Source organism: Pteronotus mesoamericanus, unplaced genomic scaffold (genome assembly GCF_021234165.1).
Source record: "Pteronotus mesoamericanus isolate MK-2021 breed Mesoamerican mustached bat unplaced genomic scaffold, CSHL_Meso_final contig_502, whole genome shotgun sequence".
Lineage (NCBI taxonomy): Eukaryota > Metazoa > Chordata > Mammalia > Chiroptera > Mormoopidae > Pteronotus > Pteronotus mesoamericanus.
Window position 1 is genome coordinate 1,831,761 of NW_026555187.1, and position 16,085 is coordinate 1,847,845.

Consider the following 16,085-nt stretch of genomic DNA (forward strand, 5'->3'; position numbering starts at 1 on the left):
ATTCAGCCTTCAGCTACGGGAAAGACACTCAAGAGAAGGCTCATTCATTGAGGCTTAGACTCCTCCAGCGGCTCTGTGAGGTCTACGTCATCATCATCTCTCCCATCTTACAGGGGGAGACTGAAGCCAGAAAGGCACCGTCCTCTCCCCCGGAATGTGAGAGGCCCCCTTCTTTTCGCCTCACCTAGGTCCTCTGAGCCTGGAGACACCGCAGTGCCGGGGCGGGGGGGGGGGGAGCTGAGCGTCCGGACTCCCCATCCAGTGCTCCTGGAACAGGATGCCCGGCCCAGGACCCTGGGGTCAGGTTGGCCTTCAGGCCGCCCTCCAGTGTATTCCACCCCAACAAGCTGACGACAGCGCCTGTCCCTGCCCCGCTGAGGTCAGGCCCGGTTTCACGTAGCAGCTTCTGTTAGTGGAGGTTTTTAGGGTTCCCCTCACAGGACTAGCGAGAGGGGCAATGGTGGCAGAATGTGAAAATGGGGTATGGGTCCCTTGGCCGGAGTTTGACTCCCGCCCGTGCTGTGTGGCTGCAGGAGAGCCACTGGCCCTCTCTGTGCCTCAGTGGTCACATCTGTGAAATAGTATATTAGGACAGTGATGTGCCCCAGGCACCATGCAAGCATCTGGATGAAACAGGCTGGGGATGCAATAAGCATTTAATAACCACCTGCTGGGATTTCAACATCAGTCTCGCTGATACTAAGATGAGGTACAGTTTTCTTCCGTTTTTCCCCCGGGCTCCCAGGCCCATGTGTCAAGTCCCATCGGACCTGGGGCTCTGCATTTGGTCTCCCAGGAGCAGGGACAGTCCAGCCGCCTCGGCCGGGCTGCCCTCCAGACTGTCCTGCCCACTGGGCCCCAGAGCCCCCACCTCAGAGTGTCCTTGCACCTGTCTCCTGTCTTCCCAGGGCAGCCCTGCGTCTAGAGCTGGCTCAGAGGTGTCCCAACGCAGCCCCGTCTTGTCCTTGGGAGGGCAGGGTGTGTCGGAGTCAGCCGCGCTGCCTGTTTCACAGGGCATGGTCACCACCAGGGCCTCTTTCAGGGACTCTTCCTCCTCCTGCAGGAAGTCTGCCGTGCTGGTCCACTGCCAAGCCTGGGGAGGAAGGACAGGGCGAGACTGTGGGCAGGGCCCTAGTTTCCTTTTACACAAGGATGGCATGGACCTGTTCCCGACTGCTACATTCTTTACCATCTTGGGACCAATGTGAGGATCCATTGGAAGGACCTCCATTTCTCTTTGGGAAATTGCACCTGCTTTTCTCATAGTTGATGTGATTGGGCATGTGACCCTGGCTCTGCCAACCAGAGCACCCCAGACGCAGGGGTGCGCACGTGACCCTGAGAGTCCTGCTCCTGTGAAGGGAAAATGGACATTGCCTTCCATGGGGGAGGCTGAGCCTGCCTGAAAGGGAAGCCTGTAGGGAGGACGGCAGCACAGAAAGATGGAGCCATAGTTCCTGGATCCAGCCGTGCCTGAAGCCCACCACGCTGGGATTCCGCGAGCCCCCGCCCCCGTCAGTTTCCCTTATTCTTAAAGCCACTCTGCATTGTTTCTGCTGCTAGGAAGTGGCCCATGGGAAGTTTCTCTTTGGGCCTCTGTTTGCCCATCTATAAAACAGGACAGGTTTTTCGAGTCCCTGCCCTAGTGAGCTAGGGTGGAATACTCAGCAGAACCGTGGCCCAGAGTATGGACCCAAGAAGCAGGACCTGGAGTTAGAAGTAGAGCCCTTACCTGCTTCCCCTGGCCGCTGGGGAACTTGACAGCGGTGCTGGCACAGGGCGTGGGCAGGGGCGGGCACAGGCGCGGCAGGGCCCTGGAGCGGAGCGGAGCCGTCAGGGGAGCAGTGCTTCTGTCTATTCTCACTGTCTCATTGTTCTGACTTTTTTTTTTTTTTTTTTTTTTTTAATCTTCATCGGGTGACAAAAGGAGTGAGGATGCGGATTGGGGAAGGCAGTGCAGGAGTCTGACAGCCCCAGGGTCATATCCCAGCTGTGCTCCCCGTGCTGGACGCCCTACTGAGCACACAGCCCTGCTTGGCATGTGTGGTTACTACCATTGCCATTGCTGTTACGGTAGCTATTGTTGGGGGCTCACGTCAGGGAGAGGCAGTGAGTTACCTGTTCAGGCTGAAGTACCCTAGGACACCCAGGAGGAGAATGCTCAGGAAGCTCCCCAGAGATGTGAGGATGATGGTCATATCAGACACCTCCAGGAGCGGGATCCCTTGGGGGAGGGAGAGCTCGGGTCGGGGGAGGGACAGCTCCTGCCTAGCGTCAGGGAGGGAGCTGGGTGGGCTGGGCCCTGCATCAACTCCCTGTTGCTCCTGGCACCCCGCAGGCCCTCACTGGCCTCAGTTTCCTCATCTGCGAACTGGGAGACCAGGGGGCCCACCGGACCCATGCGACTGAAGGCCTGGCACACAGAAAGTGTTCAGGACTCTGTGGCTCCCCTGGACGCAGAGCTGCCCCCACCACATCGAGCGTGACTTTTGGTTCCAGATTTCACTGCAAGGACAACAGGCAGGAGCCATGGCAGGAACAAGGATCGTTTAGTCATCGAATATCTCACAGCCGCACACCTCAGGACAACGGAGACCACCTCCTTATCTTCGTGCTGAGAAAGACGCTCATCCTTTCATACGCATTCTTTCATTTACTCAAGAAACAGTCTTCCTGCTTCCTCTTCCTCTCCAGGAGCCCCCAACTGGGGGAGATGGAGCCAGACAGAGACACCTCCACCCACTCCCAAGGTGTCAAATGGGGAAGAGAGGCAGTCACAGCTGGAGGGTGCCCAGAAGGAAGCACAGAAGTCTTCCTGGAGGAGGGAGCTTTTGCACAAAGATTTGAAGGATGAACAGGAGTTTGACAACAGGGAGAACAAACATTCCAGGCAAAGGGGCCCTCATGAGTAAGGCCACGGGAGTGTGAGAGAAGGTCCGAAGGAGAAGGTGTAGGATGAGGTCGGTGGAGGCAGTGGGAGCCGATCAGGCTGGGACTTTCTCCTGAAGGCAATGCGTGGAGGACACGACTGCTTGCAGACTCAGGTGGGATGGGGCAGAGCATGCTGGGTAAATACCTGGGCCCTGGCCCTGGCCCCCCACTCACCCATGTGGAAGTGCTGTGGCTGGCTCCAGGCGCCCCTCCGTGTCGCTGTGTCTGCTCGCACTTGCACGCTGTAGGCTGTGCCAGCTCGCAGGCCACCAAGGGTGACCTGGGTCTGTGTGTGGTTCACGGGCAGCTCTGTGTGGGGAGGCAACCATAGATCCACAGATAGATCCTTCATTCCCAGGCCGGGCGCAGGCAGTGGGATGGCCCCAGAGCCCCCAAGCTGGGCAGTCACATGATGGAAGTGGGGTTGCTGATACGAGGGAGGGTTTGCCATCCATGTGCCTCGCACATCGTGAGTGCTTGGCCAATGCCCACCAGGTCCTCTCTGGGAAGTTAGAAGGGGTAGTCAAGACCCTTGAGTCCAACTATCTTGTGTTATGGGTAACCAACGCCCAGAGAGGGGCAGTGAGGTGCCAAGGGTCACACAACAAGGCCAGGCTCAAGCCTAGACTCCTTTCTCCCGTGCTGCCCCACGTACCAGACACCTCGTTGCTGTCCTCATCCCGCCAGCGTACGACGTACTTCTTTAGGACGCCGGGGCAGGTGCTCAGCAGAGATGGCATCCAGTCCACAGACACCGAGTCCCGGCTGAGCATCTTCACTGACATGTGCTGCGGGCTCCCGACCTCTGAGGCTGCAACCGGCGCCATTGCCATGGTCAACTCCAAGGGTGCTGGCCAAGCACTTCCAGCCCACACTGTCCAGGTAACCTTGGCCACAGAATTCCTGGCTCCACCACTCAAGTGCTATCACTTCCCCTCCTTGGCCCTGTTTTCTTATCTATAAAATGGGGCAGTGCCTCTCAAGGTGTCTTAAGAGTAGGCTGAGCTCACTCTACGTGTCCAGCTTCTGGCCAGGACACAACATGCAGTAGGTTCCTCTGAAATAATGCTTACTGCTTCCTCCTGACTCCTAAGGCCACCTCTGAGTTTTCCAGGGAGACCCCCCTGCAAGTTTGGGCCACTCACCATTGCCCCCAAAGTGGTAGGTAGACAAAACCGTGGACCATGAGTTGAGCTTCTTCGGTTTTGCAGAAGCAAAGATGGTGATGCGGTAACACACCTTCTGCCCCAACGCCCCAGACGCTTGGCTCCAGAGGTGGGTTACTATAAGGATTAGCAAGGACCAGGCCAGTAAATAGTTTGTGCTCCCACATCAGCACCTTTGCACTGGCTGTGCCATCTGCAAGGAACTCCTAGAGCACTCCTACTCATACTTCAAAGCCCTTGCATGAAAGTCCCCTCCTCTAGGCTCCCTTCCCTGTGCCCCCAAACCCACCCTAACCTCTCCGGCCCAGCCATTGCTCCATGGGGCAGGGCATCCGTACCCAGCCCTTTCTCCCTAGTCCAGGAGCTCTTTGAGGGACGGGTCAAGGTTAAAGCTTCCTGTGGCCACGGCCAGGCCCAGGGCAGGAAGGGAGAGTGAAAGTTGCCTGGGTCATATGGTGCCCTCTCTTTCCCTCCAAAGGCCTCATTAATTTGTCACCAGTGCATCTTGCTAGCTGCCACCTTTCTTGATGACGGTGAATGTTTAAGAAACACCATGGAATGTGAAACTCATTACCCGCCTGGGTGCCATCCGCCCAAGGCTGAGCCCTGGCACTCCAGGTTCCCAGCAGGGGGCTCCAGTGGGGTGTGTGTGCGTGTGTGCGCGTGTCCATGTGTGCGCGCACGTGTGTGGTGAGTCTCAGCCTGTCCTCTGCTCTGCGTGATTCAAGCAAGTGGCAAGACCTCTCTGGGCCTCAGACACCCTCCATGTACAGCCCCTGCAGGTCTGAGCCGACCAGGAGCTCTAACGGAGGCGGCAGAGGCAGGCGGGGGGCAGCTGCCGTTGTAGTACCAGGGCCAGCAGGATCCTGGTCTCTGGGCGCAGTCAGGGTGCAGGTGGCAGTGCTCTGGTCCGGGCCCTGGGGCTGCCACTCGATGCAGTATGTCAGGCCCGGGGCCCAGGCTGTCCAGCTCACAGTGGTGCCATTGGCCCCGACACTGATATTCAGAGCTCCTGGTTCTGAAAGGAGACAGGGAGGCCCATCAGGACAGCTGCCTCGGCCCCGCCCCCGCCCCCGCCCCGCCCCACCGCGGCTCCTGCTGCCCCGCCCCACCTCTGGCCCAGCTCTGCCCCACCCGCCCAAAGTTACTGCATCTCTGTCCCCACACTGGGAGCTGCCGGGTAGGAGACAGGGCACAGAGGGGACAGAGAGGCTGTTTAATTGAGTTGAGTCCTCCCACAGCCTGACAAAGGGTTCCTTGTCACGACACCCCCAACAGTGTTCCCTGGACTGACTCACTCCCTGCACCAGCCTGGGGGGGTGCCTCCCACTCCAGCAGTAGGTGGGGCAAGAGGATCTCAGGCGCTGGCCGAGGACACACCCACTCAGTCCCCAGGCGCTCCTTGGAGCGAGGGCTTCTGCAGCAACCTCAGAGAAGTGGGGGCTGCTTCCGGGCACGGACTGCCTGCCCCCTGCCAGTGGCGAGTGCTGTATAGGCACCACTTTGTGGTGCCGTGGGACCACGGTCACCCCAATGACATAGAAACTGTGGCTCAGAGAGGGAGAGTCACCAGCCCAAGGTTACCCAGGGAGCTGTGGCCCAAAGCATATTTATATACAAACATGTACATACATAGTATGTGTGTGTGTGTGTGTGTGTGTGTGTGTATATATATGCAATTGAGGAAAGTATCAAGATTTTAAATGAAGATAGAATCAACCCTGTACTTACATGACCCTGACTCATTCACCACACCCTGAGCCCCCACCTCTTGCCTCCCCAAAAAACTTTATTTACAAAAGAGACAGCTTGCCTGGGCTGTCGTTTACCCGTGAGAATTTTTTAAAGTATTGCATTATAACATTATGGATCTTGATTGCTGACTTTTGGCACAGCCCTAAATTAGACACCCCCTTACATTTTTGTGCCTCAGCAACCTCGCCCTAGTCCAGCTGAGGCTCAGAGAGGCACCCGGGCCCCGGCGCGCCTCAGCCACCAGCTCGAGGAGTCACCTGTGTGTGCGTGGGCAGGAATGTGCCACGACTGGTTGGGGCCGGGGCCAAAGCGATTCTGGGAGATGACAGCCAGGTTGTAAGCAGCGCCCGACAGGTTGAGTGTTGTCCTCCACCTCAGGGTCCTCGTGGCCTGGGCCTGACAGGGACAGGACAGCATGTGCAGGTGGAGGCAGTAGGTCACTTTCGCGTCAGACGTAGGCCCCTGGCAGCCTTCTGGGAGCTGGAGCTGAGGCAGCTGTCGTGAGTGGGAGAGATGGCATGTTGGGACCTGAACACGTTCATTGTCCTCATGGGCTGATATCAGGGCACAGCCCCTGAACACAGACTCAGCCGCAGTCCACAGCGTATGACAGGTGCCAAAATTGAAAAGATAGTAAACCCTGACGCTAGCCAGGCTGCCTGAGACTGACAGTCACATTCAGCGTGTGCTGGCATTTTTGTTCTGTTTTTTTGTATGTGTGTTTTTTTGGTTTTTGGTGGGGGCAGCAATTTGGCAAAATCCACTAAGAGCCAGGAAGAAAGTTCCCATTTTTGGACCCGGCGACCTCAACCCTGGAAATTTTTCCTAAGAAAAGGAATCAAAACGAGAGGAAGCCCTGGATGCAAAGAAGCGTCTCTGCAGCTTAATTAGAGAAGTGATGGCCCACTGGGGACCTGGCTGAGTCAGTGACGGTGAAATTTGTCATGACTTTGCCCCTGACCCAGGCAAGAGAGTTTCCCTTCTGTGCCTCAGTTTCCTTCTCTAATTAGCCTAAAAGGGGGCTAATTAGACTCTACTAAATGGATTGATTTGGGGACTTAAATCATGTTCCATCGAGACCAACACAATTGACACCGCTTCCCCCGCTCGCCCCCGCTTCCAGCATCTACCAGAACCCCCCAGTATGTTCCCCTCATGGCCGCCAGAAGGAGCCTGTGAGCACCTGTGTTCAGCCAAGTCCCTCTTCTGCTCACGCACTGCCAGTGCCTCCCAAATGCTTTCAGAGTGAAGCCCCTGGTCCTCCCAGCTCCTGCCACCTCCATGTCTGTCTCCCTCCATCTCCCACTTGCACACTGTCCCCCCACTCCAGTCTCTGGCCTCCTACTCCCCTTCTCCCCAGCACGCAGCCCTGCCACAGCCCTCCTTACCTGCCCCTGCAGGGTCACTTGCCTCCTCCCATCCGTGCCAAGCGGCTCCATCAAGAGCAGCACCTCGGGCTTTGGGGGGGTTTCTGCCAGGAGACAGCAAGACAGTAACACTGGAGGGGGCACGGCCCTTTCTCACAACCTCCCGCAGACCTTGGGTGGGGCCTGGGGCCTTTTCCATCCCTCCCATGAAACACAGGATTCCATGGGCTCTTACATACTTTTCCGAATCTGAGAACATAGAGATTACGTCCCACAACATAAATATGCTTAATGCGATGGAACTAGACATTTCACAATGTGTTAAGTGGTGCATTTTATGTTATGTGTTCTTTACCACAATTTAAAGACAAATCTGAAAACAACTCAGAGTTATTTCCCAGCAGATATGCCACTGGACAGGAGGAGGCCCCAGCTGGCAGGGCTGGGGACAAATGTTGACAGTCACCCCCACTTGCACCCCCCACCCCGGGGCCACACGCGCCTTCCAGAGCTGCCCGGGCTCCAGCTTCCTGTGAGGTTTGGGGAAGCGTCTTCCTGACACAGCCCTTTTCACCTGTCAACTCCTTGTGTGACTTTAAAAGGACAAAACCAACCAAACAAATTGGAAGGAAAGAAAGATGGGTAACTTTTCTTTTTAGGTTATGGATTTGCCATAATTTGCCAAGTGCAGCCTGTTAATAATTTTCATTAATTTCTCCTGCTGCCTTATTTCAAAAACCTGCCGTCTTGTTTCTAACTCTTGCCGCCTCAGTTCCACTACCCACTGCCATATGGCGAATGCCTGCCCCATGTCTGTGGCTCTGGGCGCTCTCACCGGGAGGGACGCACACGGGGCTGCTCCAGCTGCTCCAGGGCCCCCCCGGGGTCCCAGGCCCAAGCTGCCGCCGCCGTCTGAGCTGGAACTCCTGGGCTTCGTTTACCTCCAGCGGGCAGGAGCACGACTCTGGGGGAGAACAGGGCAACGTCAGGCCGAGGGGCTGTACCACATCTGGAGATGCAGGGGGCATGGCACCGGTCACTTAGCCATTGTGCACTTCCTGAGCGCCAACTGCGTATGTGCACTTATTGGGTGCCAGCCATATACATGCACTTGCTAAGAGCCAGCTGTGTGCCAGGCCCTGAGGACATGGCAGGAACAGGCCAGAGCCTGTCCTCTGGTTCAAGGATTATCTACTTCTTCCACTGTTCCTGGTTCAAGTCCCAAAAAGGCCACCCCTTGAAATGTGACTTTGGCCTGTGGCTTCTCACTCACCCCGCTGCCAGTCTTGTTTCCTCACCTGTAAAATGGAAATAATCCAAACTAGAACTATAGGGCAGGCCAACAGATATCCAAAGAATTCAGCCCTGGCCTGGCACAGAGCAGGTGCTTGATCAATGCTAATTTGTCACAGCTGTTGCTGTTACTGTTCTTATTCTCACCAAAGCCAGCGTCATCCTGATGTCCACAGTCACCCTGGAATGAAACCATATTTATGTATTGTTTGACATTTTGGTGTTGAAAAATATTAACTCTAATACTATTAGTAAAAACATTATTCTTTTATGATTAATATTTTATTTAAAAATATTATTTTACAAAAGGCAATATGGAATCCTGGGCTAGATCTAAGAGCAAAAAGAAGACATTCTTAGAAAAATGGGTAACATCCAGTAACCTCCGGAGTTTGGTCCATGGCGATGTACTCTATGCATCCCAGTTGGGGATGTAAGATGTTAGTAAGAAGGAAGCTGGACAAAGTTTCTAGGGGAGCTCTTTGTACTTTTTGGTAAATTTTCTGAATATCTAAGATTATTCTGAGATTAAACACTTATTTCTTTGTTTCTTTCTTTCTTTAAAAAAGATTTTATTTATTTTATTGTTAGAGAGAGGGGAAGGGAGGGAGAAAGAAAGGGAGAGAAATATCAATGTGTGCTTGCCTCTTGAGCGCCCCCTACTGGGGACCTGACCAGAAACCCAGGCAAGTGCCATACCTGGGAATTGAACCAGTGACCCTTTGGTTCGCAGGCCGGCGCTCAATCCACTGAGCCACGCCAGACAGGGCTGAACATTTATTTAAAAGAATTAGTTTAGGAAACTAAATTTATTTTACAATTTCCTAGACAATTATTTTAGGAGGCAAAACCCATCTGCCTGTGGTGTCGGGCGTCAGGAGAGGCCTGCCCCAGCCTGCCCCACACTCCCCATGTCCCGAGAGGTCCCTGACATCCTGAGCCTCCGTTTCCTTATCTGCAAAGGGGTCTGAGAGGGCCTACTGCAGAATGTGCTTAGGAGGCTGCAAATTAAACACAGAGAGGTCCCTTCCCCTCAGGGTCCCCTGTACCTGCTGCTGATTGATCCAAACCTAGTCACTTAACCGGGAAACTGAGGCTCAGGGAGGGGCATACACTTAGAAGGAAGATGGGGCTAAAGCTGAGGCAGCTAACTCCCTGCCCTTGAGATGCTCCCAGTCTGAGGGAGAAGGAGACTGGCCACAACGCATAGGCTGGGGGTCTCTGTCTCTGTCAAACTGGAGGCCCCTTGGCGACTGGGTCCGGACTGAGGTGCCTTGCAGGTGCAGGCTAGTCTGGCTGGAGCAGCAGGGGGTGCAGAGAAGGGAATAGACAGGAGCCGAAGAATGAATGAATGTCCGAAGGAGACATACAGATGGCCAGCAGGTACATGACAATATGCTCAACATCACTGATCATGAGGGAAATACAAATCAAAACCACCGGCTACCACCACCTCACACCTGTTAAAATGAGGGTCGTCAAACAGAGACGAGGCAACAAATGCCGGCGAGGGTGTGGAGATCAGGGAATCGTTGTGCACTGTTGGTGAGATTGTAAATTAACATGGCCACTGTGGAAAACAGTATGGAGGTTCATCAAAGAAGTAACAATAGCCCGGGCTGGGCATGTCAGTTGGTTAGAGCATCGTGTCTAGACAGCAAGGTTGACTGTTCGATCCCATCAGGGCACATACATCTCTCTCTCTCTCCCCCTCCCTCCTCACCACTTCCTCTCTATTTCTAAAATCAATCAGTAAAAAAACCTTTAAATTTAAAAAAGGATTAAAAATAGAACTATCACATGATCCACAATTCCACTTCTGGGTATTTATCTTAAGGAAACGAAAGCACTAACTCAAAAATACGTATGCTACTCTACGTTCATTGCAGGCAGTATCATTTACAATAACCAAGACATGGAAACAACCAAGGTGTCTATCAATGGAGGAATGGAAAAAGAAAATGTGGTATATATACGTACAATGGAATGTTATTCAGCCATAAAAAAAAAAAAAAAGGAAATCTTGCCATTTGTGACAACGGGGATGAAACTTGAGAGCATTGCATTAAGTGAGATAAGTTAGAGAAAGACAAATACCATATGATCTCACTTATATGTGGAATCTAAAAACACAAAGTAACAGAAAACCGAATTCATGGACACTGAGAGGAGATTAGCAGCTGCCAGAGCAGGGAGCTGGGGACAGGCGGAGGGGTAGGCAAAATGGTTAGAGGGGGTCAAAAGATACAAACTTTCAGTTACAAAATAAATTAACCACGTAGATGCAATGTACAGCGTGGTGACTATCGTTAATAATACTGCATTGCATATTTGGAAGTCGCTCAGAGAGTAAACCTTAAAAGGCCTCATCACAAGAAAAAGAACATCTGTTACTATGTGTGGTGTCAGAAGTTAACTAGGCTTATTGTGGTGATCATTTTGCAAACATTGAATCATTATGTTCTATACCTGAAACTAATATAATGTTATATGTGAATTATATCTTAATTTTGTAAAAAAAGAAAGAGGGGGACCCTGGCTGGTGTGACTCAGTGGATTGAGGGCCGACCTCCGAACCAAAAGGTCGCCGGTTCAATCCCCAGTTAGGGCACATGCCTGGGTTGCAGGCCAGGTCTCCAGTAGGGGGCACACGAGAAGCAACCACACATTGATATTTCTCCCTTTCTTTCTCCCTTCCGTCCCCTCTCTCTAAAAATAAATAAATAAAATCTTTTTAAAAAATAAAATAAAAAAGAAGGAGAGGGAAGGAAGGAATGAGTAGAAAAACAACTTCCTGGAAAAAGTGGACCTTGAGCTAGAGTCTGAGGGTGGACGGGATTCACATGTGCTCCTATAGCAAGGGAGCCAAGCAGGCGGAGGAAACTTCATGCGCAAAGGCAAGGAGGCTGGAAATCCAGGCCATGGGTAGAGAGTCATGGCCATTCAGGAGGGCGCCAGAGGAAACACGAGGTGAGTGAGGGCACCTAGGTCTGGCTGAGGACAAGGATGCCCTTCTGGGGTAGTAGGGAGCCATGGAGGGTGTGTGAACAAGGGAGGTCACAATCAGAGCTGCGTGCCAGAGAGACCTCAGAGGCTACACATGAGGCAAGAGTGGAGGCCAGGCGGGATGGGTGACAGGTGTAGAGATGGTGATGCTGATTTAGGGGAGAAAGTGCCCTGGGAGAGGCCTGTGCCCACCCTGGACCTGGGGAACAAACTCACCAACTTCCACGGGCTGCCAGGCGTCCGGTGCCGGAACTGCACCTCAGCGCCATCCTGGCCGGCTGGAGTCTCCCACTTCAGGTACAGCCGCCCAGCCGCCGCCGACACCTGGATGTCTCCTGGCGGAGGGTCGTATTTAACTGGAAGCAGAGGTAAAGTTTGGGGTGCAGAGGGGAAGCCGGCATTTGTGTGAGTTGTTGGTTCCAAAAATTCCAGAAAATCTGCCGATGCCTTGCCCAGCCCAGAGTAACCAACCAAATCCCCCAAATGTGAATCAGGGACACCCTTGGAGTTCCCGCCTAAGTCTGGGATTCTATGGGTCAAAGAGTCAAAATTAATACTCAGGATCCTGTTAGTGAAGAGATCTTTAAAATATTAACATCCACTGCTGACGAGGTTGTGGTAAGACAGGCACTTTTGCCAATTGCTGACAAAAGGGTAATTAATTCATTCTATTTCTCTGGAGGACTATGAGGAAAAGTAATTCTTGAGACTGACCTCAAGGAGCCTGACTTAAGGAGAGACATCTATCTTCTTTCATACCCAACTCTCCCTCAGGGCCTTTGAACTTGCTGTGGCTCCACCTCTCCACCGGGAACACACTGCCCCCGCTCTTCCTACTGGATTCATTTTATCCTTCAGAGCTCAGCTTGAGCTGGGGGCCTCTCTTGGCCTCTCAGCAGTATCTCATCATGCATGTTGACCTCTACCTCGTCCATCACCCCGACTTGGATCTGGGCTCCATGAAGGCAGAGGTGGGGCCAGAAGTAGGGTAAGTGAGGCAAGGTTGTACAGATACAGGGTTGGATCCTGTCTTTATTTAAAATTTTGATATTTTGTTTATCATGGATTTTTTTAGCATTAATTGTTTTGATTTTTATACTTCTTTTCAAAAAGATTTTATTTAATTAATTATTGTTAGAGAGAACAGGAAAGGAGGGAGATAGAGAGGGAGAGAAACATTGATGTATGAAACATCAACTGGTTGACTGCCTCTCGCACACGCCCAGCTGGGGACTGGCTCACAGCCCAGGCATGTGCCCTGATCAGGAATTGAACAAGCAAACTTTTGGTTCACAGGCTGGCATTCAATCCACTGAGCCATGCCAGCCAGGGCTAATTTTGATTTTTAAAAAATATCATCTTATCATGTTGTTTCTATTAACTACTGAGGGTTTTTTGGTACCTCTTAAAATTTTGTCCCCAAAGTGCTGCTTTGCTCACCTCATCCTAGTCCCAGCCCCAGGATGCCACCTCCGACTTTCGCTGGCCTTGCCCTCGGTCCCTATGGCTCAGTGTGGACACAGTAGCACCTTGACAACTATATGCCAAATGCATGTTGTTGACTCATAAAAACGGTCCTGGCGCCATTGTAGCGTCAGGGAGAAACCAGAAGCAACCTGAGTGCCCCGCAGTAGGCGATGGGGAAGGGAGCCACTTAGGACTCGGCCAAGTCCCAGGCAGTGTTTGATGTGTGAATGGCTGGACTTTTCAAGCCCCTTGCAGGGGGCCCAGAGTCTCCCCAGGCCCAGGCTTGGTGACCAGAGGCATCTCTGGGTGACAAAAGGGCAGCGAGGAGGAGGAGGAGAAGAGCAGGGTGCTGACCAGAGCTATAGTGTAGCTTCAGGGTAAGCTCGGGTGATTTCTCCGTCCTGTTGGTGGCCCAGGATTCCACCCAGAGCGTGACATTAGAGAGCACAGGTATGCCGTCCTGGTCGGAGAACTGCAGCGTGGTGGCCGCGCCTGCAGAGAAGTAGCAGCAGCGCCTGGGACTGAGGCTGCAGGAAAGAGGGTGTTGGTGCTGAGTCTGGGGTCCGAGTGGACTCCAAAAATGTCTCAGCCACAGCAGACAGTGTGCGTCACATCCCTTCATCTTCCTCTGCCCTCTGACCCCCCCTCCCTGGCCTAGGGTTTCCTTCGGGGTCAGCCTGGGATTGAGGGGCTTGTGGGACCCCAAATCTCCCAGTGTGAGCTGCCATGGAGAGAAGGAAGAAATGAATTGATGGATGAATGAACAAACAAATGGGTGAGAAGGTAAGGATGATAGAAGGACTAGAGGGACCCTGATTGCTGCTCAATCAGGATGCCCACCGACTGACCCCTCACAACAGAGTGCCCACCCTCCCTGCTCATGTGAGCAACTGAGGCCCAGGAGGAAGCAAGGGCCAGCCCTGGCTTGCAATCACACATCTAAGGACAGGGGAACCGGGTCAGGACCAGGGGCAGGATGGTGGGTGAGGGTTTGGGGTCTGCGGAGTGGTCCTTACCAGCACCTCAGGAAGTGGCTGACCCCAGCCGTGGGACCCTCATACTCCCAGGAGCATTCATAACCAGCACCAAATATCCGGTAGCAGTTCAGGTCCCTGGGGCCCGAGGCGGAGCCTGGAGGAGACCCTGGAGGTTTGAGAACAGACCAAAGTAGAGGAGGGGCCTCTGTGCTGACTGACACCCTCGGGATGACCCTTGGTGACACATATGTGACACACTTGTAATCCAGTATCCCCACAGTCTGCACAGCGCCCAGCACCCTCCTGCGCCCTTCATGCCTGCCTCCCGCCATCCCCCCCCCGCCCCCGCTCCCCCCGCTGCGGCCACACCAGCCTCCTCATGCAGCCTCAGACACTCCAGGTCCGCTCCTACTCGGGGGGCCTTTGCACCTGCGGTGTCCCCTCCCTGAGATCTTGACATTCCAGTTTTTTCCCCAGTGACACCTCCCGACTGGAAGCAGTCCCCTCCCTACCGGAAGCAGTCCCCTCCCTCTCCATCCCTCGCTGCTCTGTGCACGCCATTGTAGGCAATAGGTGCATTTATTGACCTGCTGTCTACCTCCCACACGCAGCCGCGACCCCAGGAGGAGAGCTGGGCTCGCAGCTGATTCCTCCATGACTGGGACTGTGTGTGCACATAGTAGGTGCTCAGTAAACAGTTCTTGAACAAAAGAATGGATGACGCACCTACTCCGTGGCAAGATCTTAGTGGGGTGCGTGACAAGCCTAAATGTTCCAGCAAGGGCCGCCAGGGTGGGGGGACTAAAAATTCAAAATATGTAACAGCTGCTTAACCCCATGTGCTGACCACTGCGAACAGGGGCAGACACCGGCCCCGCAGCCCTGCTGGGGAGGAGACGAGGCTCCTCTGGGGGACACCAGAGCTTGGTGAGGACAAGCCGGCAGGCTGTCTGTCAGGCAGGGGCTCCCGAGTCCCCAGGTGTGTCTTTGGCTGGGCAGGAGGGAGCGGAGGGAGGGGCTGCTAAGGATTCCTCAGTCAGAGCCCTCCATGGCCCCAATGGGAAATGGCCCCAACCTGAGTCTGCATGCGGATAGGGCGGGTCCTGAAAACAGCACCTGCTGGTACCACAGGCGTCAGCTGTGAAGACAATAGGAAGATAATGACAGTCCTGGCTTTTCAGTGCATGGGGAGAAGGGCTCAGCCTGGGGGCTGGCTCAGTGGCCATTCACCCCCTCACCCACTTTTCCATCTCTCCCTCCCACCCACCCTCCCATTCATCCACCCATCCTTCTATCCATCCACCCATCCAACTATCCATCCACCCATCCATCCATCCATCCATCCATCTCCCTACCCACCCACCCATCTGCCCATCAACTTCTTGGCTGCTCCTCCAAAGCACTCCAGTGTCTTCTGGACTCCAGCCCTGCCTGACATCCAAAGGCCCTGACACCTTGCTAGAGAAGGAAACTGAGTTTACAGAGAGGAAAACTGAGGCACAGAGAGGCAGAAAGTTACTCAGGTTCACACAGCAGCAACAGCAGAGCTGGGATAAGAGACTAAACCCAGTCATCCACAGGAGGCTGGGCCCCTTCCCACCCGACCCCACAAGATGGAGAGAGAGTATATATAAGACATAATGCTATGTTAGGCGTATCTATCATATACATACTTGCTCATTATTCCTTCCTTAGCTATTTCACATTGAGCTCTAGGAGGTGAGAAAGATTCAAAGATCCAGCCCATTCTACATAAGACAAAATCAAGACCAGGGGGAGATGCTTAAGTCTGACCCCAGAAGCCATGATCACCGATCATCCACATGACAGAGACAGAAAGGCACACATGATCACCGGTCGTCCATGTGACAGAGACAGAAAGGCACGGAGACACAAATACAACCCTAGAACCCGTCCACGGCGCCCCCCGCACATGCACCTCCTGTCCCCTGCCCCAGCAAAAAAAGCAGCGGCACCAGGGCGGGAAACTCACCACCCTGCCTGGGGAGCAGGAACAGCAGGAGGAGGGCCAGCCTGGTCCCCGGCTGCCCCATCGGGTCCACGCAGAGGCCTGAGGCCTCGGAAGAGCTTGTGAGCCACTGGCAAGGCCCCAACCGCCCTGT

The 16,085-nt window shown here is 53.9% G+C and overlaps 1 protein-coding gene across 1 annotated transcript; it reads right to left on the reverse strand.

Annotated features, from left to right (window-relative positions):
• Positions 1-754: 754 nt before the first annotated feature.
• On the reverse strand, positions 755-16,016 carry IL12RB1 (interleukin 12 receptor subunit beta 1). The gene is made up of 16 exons (XM_054578721.1): positions 15,956-16,016; positions 15,038-15,100; positions 14,002-14,128; positions 13,340-13,512; positions 11,735-11,874; positions 8,660-8,693; positions 8,055-8,183; positions 7,241-7,323; positions 6,110-6,347; positions 4,948-5,115; positions 4,077-4,214; positions 3,587-3,742; positions 3,106-3,240; positions 2,119-2,224; positions 1,733-1,814; positions 755-1,093 (listed from the first exon to the last, which is right to left on the reverse strand). The coding sequence occupies exons 1-16, from the start codon at positions 16,014-16,016 to the stop codon at positions 755-757; spliced, it is 2,172 nt and encodes a 723-aa protein (XP_054434696.1).
• Between the last annotated feature and the right edge of the window lie 69 nt (positions 16,017-16,085).